General features: G+C 32.0%; 1 protein-coding gene across 2 annotated transcripts in view; it reads right to left on the minus strand.

Moving 5' to 3' along the window:
* Positions 1-1,465: 1,465 nt before the first annotated feature.
* Positions 1,466-15,619, minus strand: part of LOC145693190 (G-protein coupled receptor Mth2-like) — a 161,204-nt gene continuing 147,050 nt past the window's right edge. For both annotated transcript variants that reach the window (XM_081768966.1, XM_081768965.1), the window contains exons 3-5: positions 12,650-12,831; positions 8,154-8,331; positions 1,466-4,125 (exon numbers count right to left, since the gene is read on the minus strand). In XM_081768966.1, the coding sequence (XP_081625092.1) occupies positions 3,831-4,125; positions 8,154-8,331; positions 12,650-12,831 (655 nt within the window). In that variant the 3' untranslated portion in view covers positions 1,466-3,830. The remainder of the gene's footprint in view (positions 4,126-8,153; positions 8,332-12,649; positions 12,832-15,619) is intronic.

Raw genomic sequence — 15,619 nt, forward strand, 5'->3', positions numbered from 1 at the left:
CCATACCCTCTATAACGTCCTTCATGATACACATCCTTCTTACCCAATGTTCTAACAAGTTTCTCTTCCACTTCTTAATAATATCTAATTTTTTTTCTTTTCTCCCCCACCATTTCTAACACCTTCTAATTAGTTTTCCGCTCGACCTAGCTAATTCTCTCCATTCTTCTCCATATCCACATTTCAAAAGCTTCCAGTCGTTTTCAATTACTTTTGCGTAATGTCCATGTTTCTGACCTATACCGTACAATACCCCACATGAAGCATTTTATGAGTGTTTTTCTAAACTCTTTATTCAAGGTCCCACAAAATAATATTTTTTTCTCCTAAATGCTTCCTTCACCATTTCTATCCTAGCTCTTATTTCACGTTCACACTTCATATCGTGACTAATAATACTACCTAGGTATCGAGAACTAGTCACCTGTTCTATTTTCTCCCTTTCTATGTCTATATTTGACACCTGCTCCTTCGTTTCAGTCACCATGACTTTTGTCTATCTAAATTTATTTTCATATCATATTCTTCACAACCCGTCCTCAAGTTTTCTAATATCTTATTGGTTAATTAACCTATGTCTATATTTCTCTGACTTTGTTTTTGTTTTGTTTTTACTTTTATCCTCCGTGAACAAGACTTCATAAGACAGCTGAAAGTTTGTACAATTGTTTTGAATCAAGAGTTTAAAGTATGTTAAAATCCTGAGTGTATTAGCATATTGTCTGAATTCATAGAAATCATCCACATACATACTTACTACTTTCTTTCCTCCTTCGTTGATTTTGATGTTTTCTTTTTAGTCTATTATTAGTTCTGCTACAAGACATGATACATTATACTTTTGTTGAAAGTAACAAAATGGATGTTATTTTTTCTAATCCTCTCATCAGTATGTTACTGAAATTCAAAAATAATTAAAATTTTAGTTGGAAAAGTGCAACCTTATTCACGGATTGGGAATTCTAATTAATTATTACTATATGTACATATTTCTTTCTTCTTTTTAATATAATTCTCAGTAATTGTCATACATTAGAGAGCAACCTTTTTCTTTTACAAGTTCCTTTGCTTCATGTTGCAATTATTTTGAACACTTATTAACTCAATTCATACAACAAGCTTCGCAAGCACACATTCTGTTAATCATTCGCACATCAAACTATTTACATTGCTTTTGTAATAAAATTACTGAATGAAAGTTACTGTCATCAGTCATTGTACATAATACTGGATATTTCCGAATTCTTAATTACAATATTTGAATGGTAAGTCAGCTCACAAAAATCAGAATTAAAAAATATGTCTACATGAAAAAAATATGGAAATTAGTAGCATCCCGAGACTTTTTCTTAGAGAAAACTGAATATTCTGCAAACTGAAATCCCATTCCAGAGGACAATAAAATTATACCGTTAAACTAAACAGTATATACAGAAAACAAAAAATACAGTTGGTAGGATGCTGGAATGAGTAAGTTTACTATTGTAACAAAATTCCTGAATTCAAGAGTTCTTAATTAAGTTTGTAATTTACATAAGTAAACCTCAATATTTTGTCCTCAGATAAGCAAAATTCAAATGATTTATTCTACATATTAAATGAAGAAGATATAAAATGTATTTTTTATTTATAAATAATTATTTCTTTATGTTTTACGTCAATATTATTATTATTATTATTATTATTATTATTATTATTATTATTATTATTATTATTATTATTATTATTATTATTATTAATAATAATAATAATAATAATAGAATCGTTATAGTTATTATAATTTAGGCAAACGGTCACTTAAACTAGAAATGCTTAAAATTGTAGCCCGTCAAATTGAACTATTGGCATGCTAGCGATGCTACTGATGAAAATACCCGCATTATGTCTGCGTTCAAAGCCATACAAAGTATGGAAAATAAACTCTGAGATTATACGTATAGCAAAATTCGTTTGCTCTAGAGGGGAAACTATGAAGAAAATTTTCCTCTTCTTTCCAACAGGAATTTATGTTTGTACTTGAAATCAAACTTAGTTTTTTTTTTTTTTTTTTTTTTTCACTTTTCAATGTATGTAAAATAGAACTCAAGCTAATTTCGATTTTACATTTATTTTCACAAATAAGCGTTATTGGTATGTATTTTGAAGTATGTACCTGGCCTGTATAATTTTGTACATGAGATGAGTTATTAAAGCTCTAAGCTTATTATAATGTAAGCTCCAACAATTAAAACACACATTATATCAATCAGTTCAGTCACATAATCTTGGTAGGCTACAGATAGTACTGTATATGGATAAAATACAACTAGATTTAACTGTACAGGAAAAAACACAAGCTGATATATTCATACAAAATTACAAAAATCTACACAGAAATAAACAACATGATAGGATTATATAAGGTGATATATAAGGTTACATTCACATTCGTATTTCATACAATGGAAAGTTGACTTTTTTGTTTACTTGAAAGACAGCCAAATTTACTGTGTGAATTCTGTTTCTTATCGTGTTAAAATTAAAATACCAAATCTTTCATTTGGGGGAAAGGGAGGACACAGTCTTAGTTGATAATAAAAGTAAAATAACGAGATCAATAACAAATGAATATCATCTTTTCATCTCTAATAAGAATACCTACAAACATTATATTAGTTAGCATCATAATACAGTTATTTTCTGGTTTTTGTATTCAGGGATTCATGACCAGAAATAAGACTTCATTACTAAAGTAAGATATTGCATGTTTAGAGTTCTTCCATATCTCTTCGGTCGTTCTTAAACGTGTTACAAGCATTTGACACTTTTCAGTCTATAATTACAGTCTAATATATACTGGCGATGAAAACAATATAAGTATTAGAGTTTATTTTGTACTAGCTACATACGTGGAAATAAAAAGTCTTTGTTCAGTCTTCGGCAAAATTGCTTACCGATACCCTACACATACTAGTCTCAACGGCTTTTAATAACGAATGTCCAAATGCCAAAAACATATAGAAAAGTAGTTATTTTTATGTTAAATAACTGTTAACTCAATTTAGAGGTAGTTACTTTCAAAATTATTGACACAAAGAACATATCTGAAATAAATATTTACTTACATTAAAATTGAGTTATATTATTCATAAGGCTAAGAATACTGTTTAATCAGATCATTTTATGAGTCCTTTTTATGTATTACAGTTGAAGACCACAGGGGAAAAAGGAGATAAGTCAAGAAATAGTCAAAAATGAGTTAACAGCAGAATAACACTAGAAAACAGGGCAATTGTGTAAAATTATAAAAAAAAAACTGACCTGCCTCCTTTTCCCTTGTAGTCTTTAGTTTAGAGCTACACTTTTGCATTTGTTTCGGTTTAACTAACTTTAGCTATATAACAAAATTAGGTGAAGCACGGGTTTGAAGATGGAACACCATTTTCCTACAAATTAGCTGTCAGGTTGGTTGGATTGACTTACTGTTGTTCAAAAGTTTACGGCTTAAATAAAACTGTAGTGATACTTAAGATATTTGTACAGCATCAATAATATGAAAAAATGTGCCTTTTAATACGGTGTAATTGTAAAATCTATACAAAAAGGAATACTATTTTGGCAAAATTTTGATTTCATTTAAAATACAAATAATGATTATTATTTTTTATGATATACTATTACAAGCAATACAACCATCGCTCACAATACTGAAAGACAATTTCCAAGTATGAGGATTACCCCTTAGCACATTGATAATATTTATATAACATAACATGTTTCCCATATACAATATTACAATACAATAAACAATATACCAGTCAGTTTCATAAGATAGCTGTCATAAATATTTCTTATTTGGGTATACTCGTAGATACAGTTATTCGTTCTTGTGAAGACTGGGTGGGTGATACGTTCTTTTTGTTGCCCATTGTCTTCTTTGTAGAGTGGTAACAGCAAACCCTGTTCCATGCTTGTTTTAAAATTTTCTTTTTACCAGCAAATATGAAGAAGATGATGACACCGTGAAGGAGATTGATTGCGTCGGTAACGTACCAGAAAACTGGTGAAGTGCGAGAACCCCAGGAAATGAATTCGAATACCCAGCATATTCCCATTACTATGAAGAGCTTCAGGTACACTACCAGTCTATGGAATAAATATAACGATAGATTAATATTATATACATACTCAATTAATACTATTTTAACTAAAAAATTATACAATACAGGTAACATTTTTTAATGTACACACTTATATGATCATCACAAACGCAAACTAATCTGAAGTGAATGGTTTCGATTTTCAAGATCGTAGTCAAATGGAAAACTTAAAAATAAATAAATAAATAAATAAATAAATAAATAAATAAAAGTATTGAGAAAAGAAATAATTCTGTTTGCTATTAGTCATAAAATTGACAACATGAAAACAGAGCACATGATTACAATTTTCCATTTATATATTTGAGTAGTGATTTCCGAATGTAAAACTTAGTTTCTTTGTATTACTTTTATGTAATATAGTACTATGTGAATATATATATATAACATGAAAACTTGCATTCTATTTGAAAATTCTCTATCTGTATCTATATTTAAAAAAAAAAACAATAATTTTTGGTATTCACAATCATATACAATCTAATAAAGACTTGAAATGGATGAGAGCTTATACGTGGCTAAGCGGTTAGCGTACGCGCCTGTGGCATGGGAAACCCAGGTTCAATTTCAAACAGAAGCTCATGTGGTTCGGATTCCACGTTAATCAGTAGGTCCCGTCTCATATAGCCTCGCTGCTGAAAGGGACGTTATACTCAAAATCAACTAATTGAAATGAATTAAGAATATCTGTCTTTTGCTTGTGTTTGGTTTTATCTTGCATACAATAAGGCTTCTTCTGAAAGAGTGTAGAATATGACTAAGAACTAAACTAACATTTAAAAACACATTTCTGACCAGAACGAAATGAATTATACTAATAACTATACGTTTTTTGTTACTCTGCTGAGGAAGAAATAAGATTTACTGTCATTTGTTCTCTCAGATCATCAGATTTACTGTCGTCTGATGAAGAGGACGTCAGGTCCTTGAAACTGTAACAAAAAACGTATAGTTATTAATATAATTCACTTCGTTCTGGTCAGAAATGTGTTTTTAAATGTTATTATAAGTACCCAGAACCATGGAGTTTATTTATTAAAAAATAAACTAATATAATTATTTTTAAAAAAAGAACAAATGCCAAAAATGTTATTACTTATATTACCCCTAAAGAAACGGTTATCCGCGGAATTGGGTGGTAAGGGCACCGCGGATAGTGAAAATCACAGATAACCCGCAAAGAAACTAAAAATCAGCTGCAAACACACACACACACACACAAAAAAAAAAAAAAAAAAATCAGCATAAAAACTAGGAACAATGAATGTAATTTACTACTACGCAAATCACTCTTCCCAATTCCCGTTTTCCGAACCTTACAACAATAGGCTTCTGCTTATTAGAGTAGATCTACACTTCGAAACGTGCACCATTTTTGTAAATATGGATTTCTACGATGCAATTTATTTTTATGTTTTAAAACATACAATACTTATTTGCATGAAGAGTGCCAGTCAACAGCGACTACTTATGAAAAATAATTGAGCGTGACTGCAGGAAGGTTAATTTTTTTCGAGGCACTCCCGGATAATCGAGGCTTCACTGTAGTTGTTCCTCTCAAGTCTTCTACCCGTTGTACATTATATATTAAAACAGTGCTAAATTGAATGCTCTTTAGAAATGATTTATATCTAATATATATTAATTTGTCCATCAACCATCCCAAACTTCATACCATATTTATGCAACTATTCAAGTGATCCGTTATACAAAACATCGTGTTGAATGAATTGATTGATTGAATTGCAAGCGGTATTGCAGGTAGCAACACATATTAGCGTGAGAGTGGATGCTTACCTATTATGAATTAGCAACGTGATGGACAGAGTGACAAACTGATAGGTTCACTTTTTATTATTAAGTTAATCTTTCGTTCTTTCTACTTATGTTTATAGAACCCTTCTGATATAAGAAACAGAATTGTTGGAAGCAAAATATAAAGTTAGGTAAAACACTATTAAGTTAATTGTGAATAGTCTTGTGAAAACAAAAGTCATAACGTTGATGTATGTACTTGTTACAGTTTAACATGAAGTAATTGAAAGTAAATAAGAATTGTGTTAATATGTTTAATATGATTATAAAATATAATGATCACAGACGCTGCCAAAATTTTGGTAATGTGGGTGCAGGCTAGGATGAGACAACACATCCTAACATTGTTGCCAGAACGCTCTGCACTATTGAGTCTTAAGATCTCAAAAATAATCCCAAAGATTTACGCAAAGAAAAACACGGTATGATAGCAAGTAACTTATGAGAGACTTAAGAAGTCATTCAAATATATCCAAACACAGGAAACAAGAAATATACAAAATAGAAAGGATTGTTGTAGGATATCTGAAAATCGAAGTTAATGTGGATGCAGTTGCACTCACTGTGGCGCCGCCTACGGTGATGATATGATATGAAATAATAAAGACATATTTTTTTAGTTAATTATCCCACGTTTATGCACCGAGGCTAAGGGAGAAGATTGTGATGATAATGAATGAAATGGTGGAATGAAGAAAGTGCAAGGCAACGGAAAAAAAACTCCGGGAAAATCCACGGATATGGTGTTTGTACAAAGTAATTTTTAAAAAGGATTATCCTTTGATTATTGATTCAGTGTTTATTCGTCCAGAGTTTCAATATTCGTTTCTGGAAAAAGTCTAAGAATGGGTTAATGCGAATATGGTCTCTAGAAAGGATAATATCTTCTTATCTGGTGGTGATTGGCGCGTCATTATAATGACCTTTTTTAAAAAAAAAAAAAAAAAAAAAAGCCTAGTTATGTCTCGTGTCTTTAGCTTTACTCTGTGATCTCAAAACTTTCAATTCTATCAATAACAACAAAGCCACACACAAAAATAAATAAATAAATAAATAAATAAATTTGTATTTTGTTACATAGAATCCAAATTTCGAAGCCCCAGAACGATTTTGTTTTTGTATGGTTGTGTTATGTGTATTTTCCCTATCCAAAATCGCTCAAGTTTTTGCCCATAAAAAATTGACACGGTCAATCGTCCTGGGGTTTTGAAATTCGGATTCTGTATAACAAAATACATCGAATCCGTACCCAGGGGTCCGCTGCACAGAACTTTTTTATTTTATTTTATATATTTATTTTTGTTATACAGAATCCGAATTTCAAAACCCCAGGACGATTGACCGTGTCAATTTTTTATGGGCAGCGGACCCCTGGGTACGGATTCAATGTCAATTTTTAGTAGTGGTTAGTACTAAAAAAGATATATTTGGATGCCACTGAAATAACAAAATACATCGAATCCGTACCCAGGGGTCCGCTGCACAGAACATTTTTAGTGGCAAAAAAATGGTATATGCCACTAAAATTAGCAAATATATAAAATAAAATAAAAAAGTTCTGTGCAGCGGACCCCTGGGTACGGATTCGATGTATTTTGTTACATAGCGTACCCCCAGAATAAAACTGTCGTAACTCTGAAATGTCAATTTTAAGAGTAAGCCAAAGAAATTTGTTATATCTAAAGGAACTTCATTATCTCGTCTCTTTTTGAAGATTGTAACGTTATTTCAATATAATTATTGCAGACAAAGTCTTTCTTAAATGCATACACATTGCAATTATTACACGTTAAAAATTGATAACAATTAAAAATCTATTTTGAGTTACGACAGTCTTATTCTGGGAATCCAAATTTCGAAGCCCCAGAACGATTTTGTTTTTGTATGGTTGTGTTATGTGTATTTTCCCTATCCAAAATCGCTCAAGTTTTTGCCCATAAAAAAAATTGATACGGTCAATCGTCCTGGGGTTTTGAAATTCGGATTCTGCATAACAAAATACATCGAATCCGTACCCAGGGGTCCGCTTCACAGAACTTTTTTTTATTTTATTTTATATATTTGCTAATTTTAGTTGCTGTGTAATTGTCCAAATGTAATCAAAATTTATACAGTTTGAAACAAAAAGATATCTTTTTTAGTATTAACCATACCATTTTTTTTTCTTCTTTAAATTTAGACAGAAAAAGAATCAATTACCTGCTTTTCTCCTGACTAAGTTTATCCTTCTTGACCGTTGAGTCATCATGATATTTTCCTATTTCAGCTTTTACTATAGCATAGCTTCTGACAGTCAAGCAGAAGAACAATATGTTGACAATAATTATGGTACAAATTGGTCCAGTAAATAACAATATTATAGGAATACCGTGACTCTCTGAAAAGTAAACAGAGAAAACATATAGTTGAAATGTAATTTAATAATATTAAATTTAAATAGTTAATAACAAAATATTTGTTACGTTTCTAGAAAGAACAAAATCCTCAGCTCATCGTGCCTTGGAAATGTACTGTAGATGGACAATATTTACCACTTTGTCGCCTCTATGTTCGGAAACGCTTCCCATCCATTAGTTTACTTAAGAAAATATCTCAATTATCAAGTTCTCTTATCAATATGTCGCATTAATGATTGAAATGCTAAATAATAAATAAATAATCGCAGGATAACCCGAAGTTGCTTATCCTGATGGTAGAACATAACTAATTATAATTTGGTAGTACATTATTTTTTTTAACTTTATGCTCTTTCTTCGTGTTTTATGGAGGTTAAGCATTACCCACAGGTGTAGTACTAGCACGCGTGCCTTTGAGGTACGTGATCCCAGGTTTGAATTCCAATGGGAGATCACAAAAAAATAATTTCTCATTTATCTACTTTCATTAATCATCCGTCTCCTTTAGCCTAAGGGTATAACTATGGGATGTTAGACTAATAATGTCATTTCACTTTTTTTTTTTTTGGGGGGGGGGGGTATTGTGAGACGAGGCATACTCTACTAAACTTCAAAATTTCATCAATCTCAGAATTTTGTGTGTTTCATCTTTCAGAAGAAATTGTGATGAACTACTTTTCACATACCAAATGGAAGTATATTTCATAGTCTCAAACTAGTATCACTTCTTTCTCTATGGTTATATATATATATATATATATATATATATATATATATATATATTGCAATGTTTTGTAGATCCTGGGTTGGTAGAGCAGTTAACATATGCGTATTTGTAACTTCATCCATATTGATTCTGGAAATATTACTTACACAATTAATACTTTTCTGACCATAGTATATACTTATTTATTAAAATTGAAATAAGTTGTAACAGTTTCAATAATTTAACTGTTTAACTATTGAATTAATCAAGTCTAGAAAAAGAGAACAGGACAATAAGAAGAAAATGGAAAGAAGCGTGAAGGATTAAGAGAGAAAAAAGTGAAAGACTAATGAAGTGGACAAATGAACTTCAAATACATGAATTATGGGATAGATTGTTAGAATGAATTGAAGGATAAAAATCACGGATATGAAAAATTATTAAGAAAAGCAATAAATTACATGATAGAACATTGAAGTAAAAGGAACCTTGAATATTACCTGATATTTGAATAATTTATTTGTATAATAATAATTATAAAAACTGATATAATATAAATTTAAAATGAAACAGTAAATTATTACAATACCTGATTGTTACATATTAAAAATTAAAAATTATAAAATAAAACAATTAAAATTATACGGTTGAGAGCAAATATATGTGAACCTCATAAATGTCAGTCATGTAAGAATCCAGTAGATAAAAAAGGACTGCATGGACTGTCTTGCATAAAAAGTACAGGTAGATATCCCCGACACTCGAATGTCAATGACATTATAATGAGAGTACTCATTTCAGCAGGTATACCGGCAATAAGGGAGCCAAATGGATGTAGTAGAACGGATGGTAAAAGACCAGATGGGATGACCTTAATACCTTGGAAGAGAGAGGCAAATCATTGATTTGGGATTTTACATGCACAGATACTTTCGCCCCTTCCAACCTTCCTTTCTCCTCACTCCAAGCGGGCAATGTAGCCAGTCGAAAAGAAACAGAAAAAAGAAGAAAATACAGTAACCTAACAGAGAAGTACCAATCTGTGCCCATTGCCATTGAATCCAGTGGATCCTGGGGCAAAGAAGGCCTCAGCTTTATAAGGGAAGTAGGTAAACGCATCACTCAATTATCTGGTGATGATAGAGCAAGCACCTTCCTAATTCAGTGAATAAGTATGGCAGTGCAAAGAGGTAATGTAACCTCTATATTAGGAACCATACCACCAGGTAAAGAACTAGAGGAGATTTTTCTTCTTTAAAACACCTTTCTTTATGTTATCTGATTTTCTTATGCTTGAAGAAGAAGAAATTGATTTGTATATAAAGTTATATCTACTATGTGATTTGCTTTAGGATTGTTCTGTTTATGTACATGTTATTTATTCTTGTAATAGTTAAAATTTAATTTTTATCACTTGTTTGACCAGTAGTTGCAAGAAATAATCATATCATTATGTTATGATGTTTTCAGTAATAGATTGTATTTTTGCAGGTTTAATCTTCCAGTTATTGTATTTTCTATACTTGTACGGTATTACTCAGCTCTTATTTTATTTTCTGTATTAGATTAAATATATTCTTTGAATTAAAATTATACAATAATAATAATTTAATATTGTAAATGTTTTCTGCCAGTTAACGTCTGATGAAGATAAGGTTAAGTTATTGAAACTGTTACAACTTATTTTAATTTTAATAAATAAGTATATCCTCTGGTCAGAAAAGTATTAATTATTTGAGTATTTATGTTTTATCCACCACCTTTTATTACAAAAGAATGGTATACTAATATAAAATTCTCTGAAAGATCAGAGTATAGATAAAAAGAGAATCCAGAGACGTAGTTGAACTTCTAATTGCTTCCTTTTCACTTTGTATGGCTCGGGTGTTTTTAGGATGCTCAGACTGTAATATATTTAAAACAGAAAAAGGACACTCAAATGATCTTGTAAATTCGGCTTTTTAACCATCAACAAGGGAAGAAAATAAACTATTGTTCGATTCTTTAATGATTTTCCACATCGATTAATTTTTGTATTTGTCTATCAATCTGATCTCTCACCCCGGAGGGATTGGGAGATCTATCGTGAAATATTGCTGCTTTACCTATTCTTATTTTATATCGAAAATATCCTATATCCTCTGGGGAGTAGGCAAATATATATCTCTATATTTTTGTACAATAAATGGTGTATTTTGGCTTTGTGTTCTGATGTTAGGTTTGGATTTATGTCAAATAAATTTGTTATTTGATTCGGCTGTCTGCTTTGGTTCTTGTGTTTCCATTTCTGCTGTAGGTCCATGTGGTATATACCCTCGCTGCTGAAAGGGTCACTAAACTGAAAATCAAATCAAAATTTAGAAAAATAAAACAATATTACCAAGACATGCTTATTACTCAGCTTTATGCTTAAATATCAAGCAATTAATATAATATATAAAGTACGTATTTTTGTTTATAGCCTAAACATGGGGCGTTGAAGTCAATCCAGGACTTTTTTACAGGTTTAAAATCGAACCCCAGGGTGGACATAGTGCATGCAGTAGGAACTGGCAATCGTGTCCAGTTACTAGTAGCCGGCACTTATTTCGCGCACCAGTTTAGAGACCGTTATAAAAGATCATGTACAACAGCGTGAATGACATTATGATGACGAAATTTTTAGTGAAACCAGCTCAAATGTACTGAAAACCTTATATTCACAATATGGTGATAAGACACTCAGCCACAGTAAGGAATTTGAATGGTGCAAGCGCTTCAAAGATGACCGCATCCTATTTCTGCCATTGTCGATCCTGGTTGTGGTAGATCCTAGCCCACAGACAGCAGTCAATCAAAATATCAACGTGTTGAACGATTTATCATGGATGATAGTCGCACAACTTATCGTAAAATTGCAAAGGTGTGTAATCTTTCGTAAGGAATAGTAAACACAAAGTCATGATCATTTGCTGTTCCGAAAAGTGAGTGCATGGTGAGTTCCAAAACAGTTTCCCACTTTTGGATTCAGTGTAGACTTCAACTTTTGACAGGCATAGAAGAGTTGAAGTCTGCACTGAATTGGAGGACCGTTATCTCAAGAAAGGTTAGTATTTCCTAGATCGAATCCCTAAAAGAGTTCGTTAGAGCAAATAACAATTCCTCAGTCATGACGAATTCAAGTAGGCTGTCCTTGAACGGTTCAAACGTAGGTCTACTGACTAATCTTTCTATGCCAAAGCCTTTCAGGTATTAGTTGAACGTTAGGATAAATGTATAAAAGTAGCAGGAGTTAAGTAGAAAAATAAATACAGTTTAACAAAAGTCCCAATTTGACTTGAACACCTCTTATATAGTGTCTTCATGTCCTTTCATGGTCAAGTGGCTACGGTACCATACGTGTTTTCTTTTGTGTACGGTCCCTATTACCGTGTGCTTCAGCATCATACAGACATTGTATGGGATGTTCTTTAGCACCATACAGGCACTGTTCGTGTATGGAATTTCTTTAGTACCATACTGTCTATGTACCCGCGAAACTTATTTCTTTGAAATTCAGAAGTGGTGATCACGATCCTTTACATGGTAATTCATGCAACAGTAGTTTTACTTACCTTGGAACCAGCATCTTGTTGCACCAAAGCTTGGCTTAAGAAACGAAGGTATTCCTGGTGAAAGTTCTGCCACCAATGTAATGACCAAAATCACAGTAGGGCAACCCCAAGCATAAAGAGAAGAAAATAAAAACCTTTTGTTGTTATGCCGACGAGCTGTTGTTAAACTACTTCGAAAGCCTCTGAAAAGAAAAGAAACAAATTCATATGCAATGCTTCAGTGGTGTTTTATTTTTATTAACAATCTCCATACAAGCAAATGGTTTGTAAGTAAAGCTTGTCCTAAAACTAACTTTTCAATTTTAACTAGTAATGGGTAAAAGATTGGTAAAATATTTCTCTTTAGAAAATTTCCAAAATTGGAAAGATGGACAGGTTTTTAAATAATAATAATAATAATAATAATAATAATAATAATAATAATAATAATAATAATAATAATAATAATAATAATAATAATTTATTTTACAAATGATGTGATTTCCAGCCAGGTGGGCTTTGTGGTGGACAAATACCGTGTACTTGGGTTTTCTCGGGGTTTTCCCGTTTTCTTCCACTTTTCTTATTCCACCATTATAATCCATATCATTACCACCGTCTCTCTTTCCCTCGGAAAATAATTGTGGGACGTTAAAAGCAAAGAATATTATTTTTGGTATTTATTGTACCCTAGTATTATTTCTACCAGAAATAATAAGTTATTTTCCTTGATCCAATAACCCCTCGCAGTAGCGTACACAGGAAATTATTTCGGGAGGGGGTCCAAACTCAATATGAAGGTATTTTATATTAAAATTCCTAAAATTTCCCCTTAAATTCGGCTAAATTCACACAAAAGTCGAAATTTCGGATGGGGTCCGGACCCCCAGGATCCACCCCTTGCGTACGTCCCTGGTACTAATACAAGCAAGTATCAAGGAGAATAATGGGTCAGATCCACTATTTACCCTGAAATTATATAATTTACACTGGATAAAATGTCATTTTAATATCTTTCCAAGTCCCTCTAATAAGGTAATGAAAGTTGTTCTTTCTTCCAGACATGTCTCTCCCTCCGATTTTTTCTTGTACTAGCCGGAAAGTTATGGACTAAATATGCCTAGAATTACCATTTATCTTTATCTATTCTAAGACAGAGAAATAACTTCCTGTTAAGTTATAAAATAGTTGCAGTATTGGTACGCAATGTAAGTTCTGAAAACTTTCTTAAACAATTTGTCCCATGTCCTCTTTTACATCTTTATTGACGTGCACCATGTTTATGTGGAAAGGATACCGTGTGACAAACTATACATGTACTAAGTCAGTATTGTTCACCAAAATATATTGAATATGGATTACTAAAAAGCAAGGAGTGCTGTAGTCCTAACTTTTTCACAGCCGTGTACGCTGTTTTGTGAACGTCTATGGTGGGCATAAAAGCATATATGACAATGGATGAAGGCTTTTTTAAAATTAATAATGTAGCACCTAAAAATGTTTGTATTAATAATTCCACTAAAATAAAGCCGGTCGTATTTAGAGTCGTTCTGACGCATGACTAGCACCATACTAAAGAGTTTGACTAATATATGTTTCACGCAGTAGTCAGGCCCTTAGTATGACGCTAATCACACGCAAAAATAACTGCCCATAAAAATACTATCATTGCGATACTGTTTTATAGTTTAAAAGCATATTATGCTATTTTGCTGATGATACTCCCTAGAAACAACTCCATTAATAACATAAGTGAGTGTAGGTACACAGAAGAAACCAATCTTCTGCGAGAAGGAATACAGAGAAAATCGCTCCCGGCGTACCAAAAGGAGTTAAGGAAAATATGATGAGGATTATTAAATATTACAGTTAAACAAACAAACAAAAAACTCGTACTGATATTCACTGATCAAGACAACACGAACTTGAACAGACGGACTTACGACAAAGCTGACGTAATCTTACCATTTTTCTTTCTCTTCGTTTTCAGTGATCACAGTAGTCAAAAAGATACAGATTCTCCCCCCCCCCCGCAAGATCGATGTACTTGAACAGCGAGTAAAAATAATTTTTTTTAAAGAATGATATAGTTATTTTACACTGGAATCATGACCCGATTGAATAAGCACATAAATAAACACAAACGAAGCAAAAGTACCTTGAAGCAGGAAGTATACTCTAATGACTAAGATTAAGAAGCACTGAGCACAAGTGACAACTTCTTATGATCTGATGTGGTATATGGGATAACGGATTTCTTCACTCTATTTGCTTGAACAGAATATGATTGGACATACCTAATTGACAATAAACCAGAGAAATTATATCTTTTTCAACTTTGAACTCAGAAGATAATTTCCCAATCTATAGGAAGATGCTTCGTCCCATTACAATGGAAAGGTCTGTACGTGGTTGAACTTTCAATTTCCTGCGCATTGAATTGATCAACGAGGACAAGTTAAACGGCTCGTTGGAAATGCAGACTTCATATTCCTTAATTTTCACGTAAGGTCACGTGAAGTCCATGGCGAACAGAAAGATAACCTAAAGCATGGTTCATTTTCATCATGTCACACGGCGCTCAAAGCACTCAGAGACGGAGGAGACCATTAGCATTGTTTCTGGACATTTTCCTTAGGGTTCCAAAATAGAGATGCAAGGGTTAATTGGTCATTGTATTTGAAATGGGACTTTTGATGTAACTGATATGCTGATAGACAGGTAGAAATCAAAACACGTTGAAATTTTGTAAGTACATACATTCAAAGGTAACTTAAAATTAATAATGAACTCAGTAATATTTTTATAATTTTATTTTAAAATATTGATTGTCAAAATAGGTATGTCACCACCGTGCGTTATAACCACTTACAGTTTTACTTGAATGATTCGAAATTACTAAAGTAGGTCTACTATCTTTTATTCGCCAAGTATTAGACGACTTTTTTAACGTATGAATATCAATGAATACATGGAAATACATTTATAAGC

This window comes from Thermobia domestica, chromosome 8, assembly GCF_964235325.1.
Source record: "Thermobia domestica chromosome 8, izTheDome1.hap1.1, whole genome shotgun sequence".
NCBI classification, from domain to species: Eukaryota; Metazoa; Arthropoda; class Insecta; order Zygentoma; family Lepismatidae; genus Thermobia; species Thermobia domestica.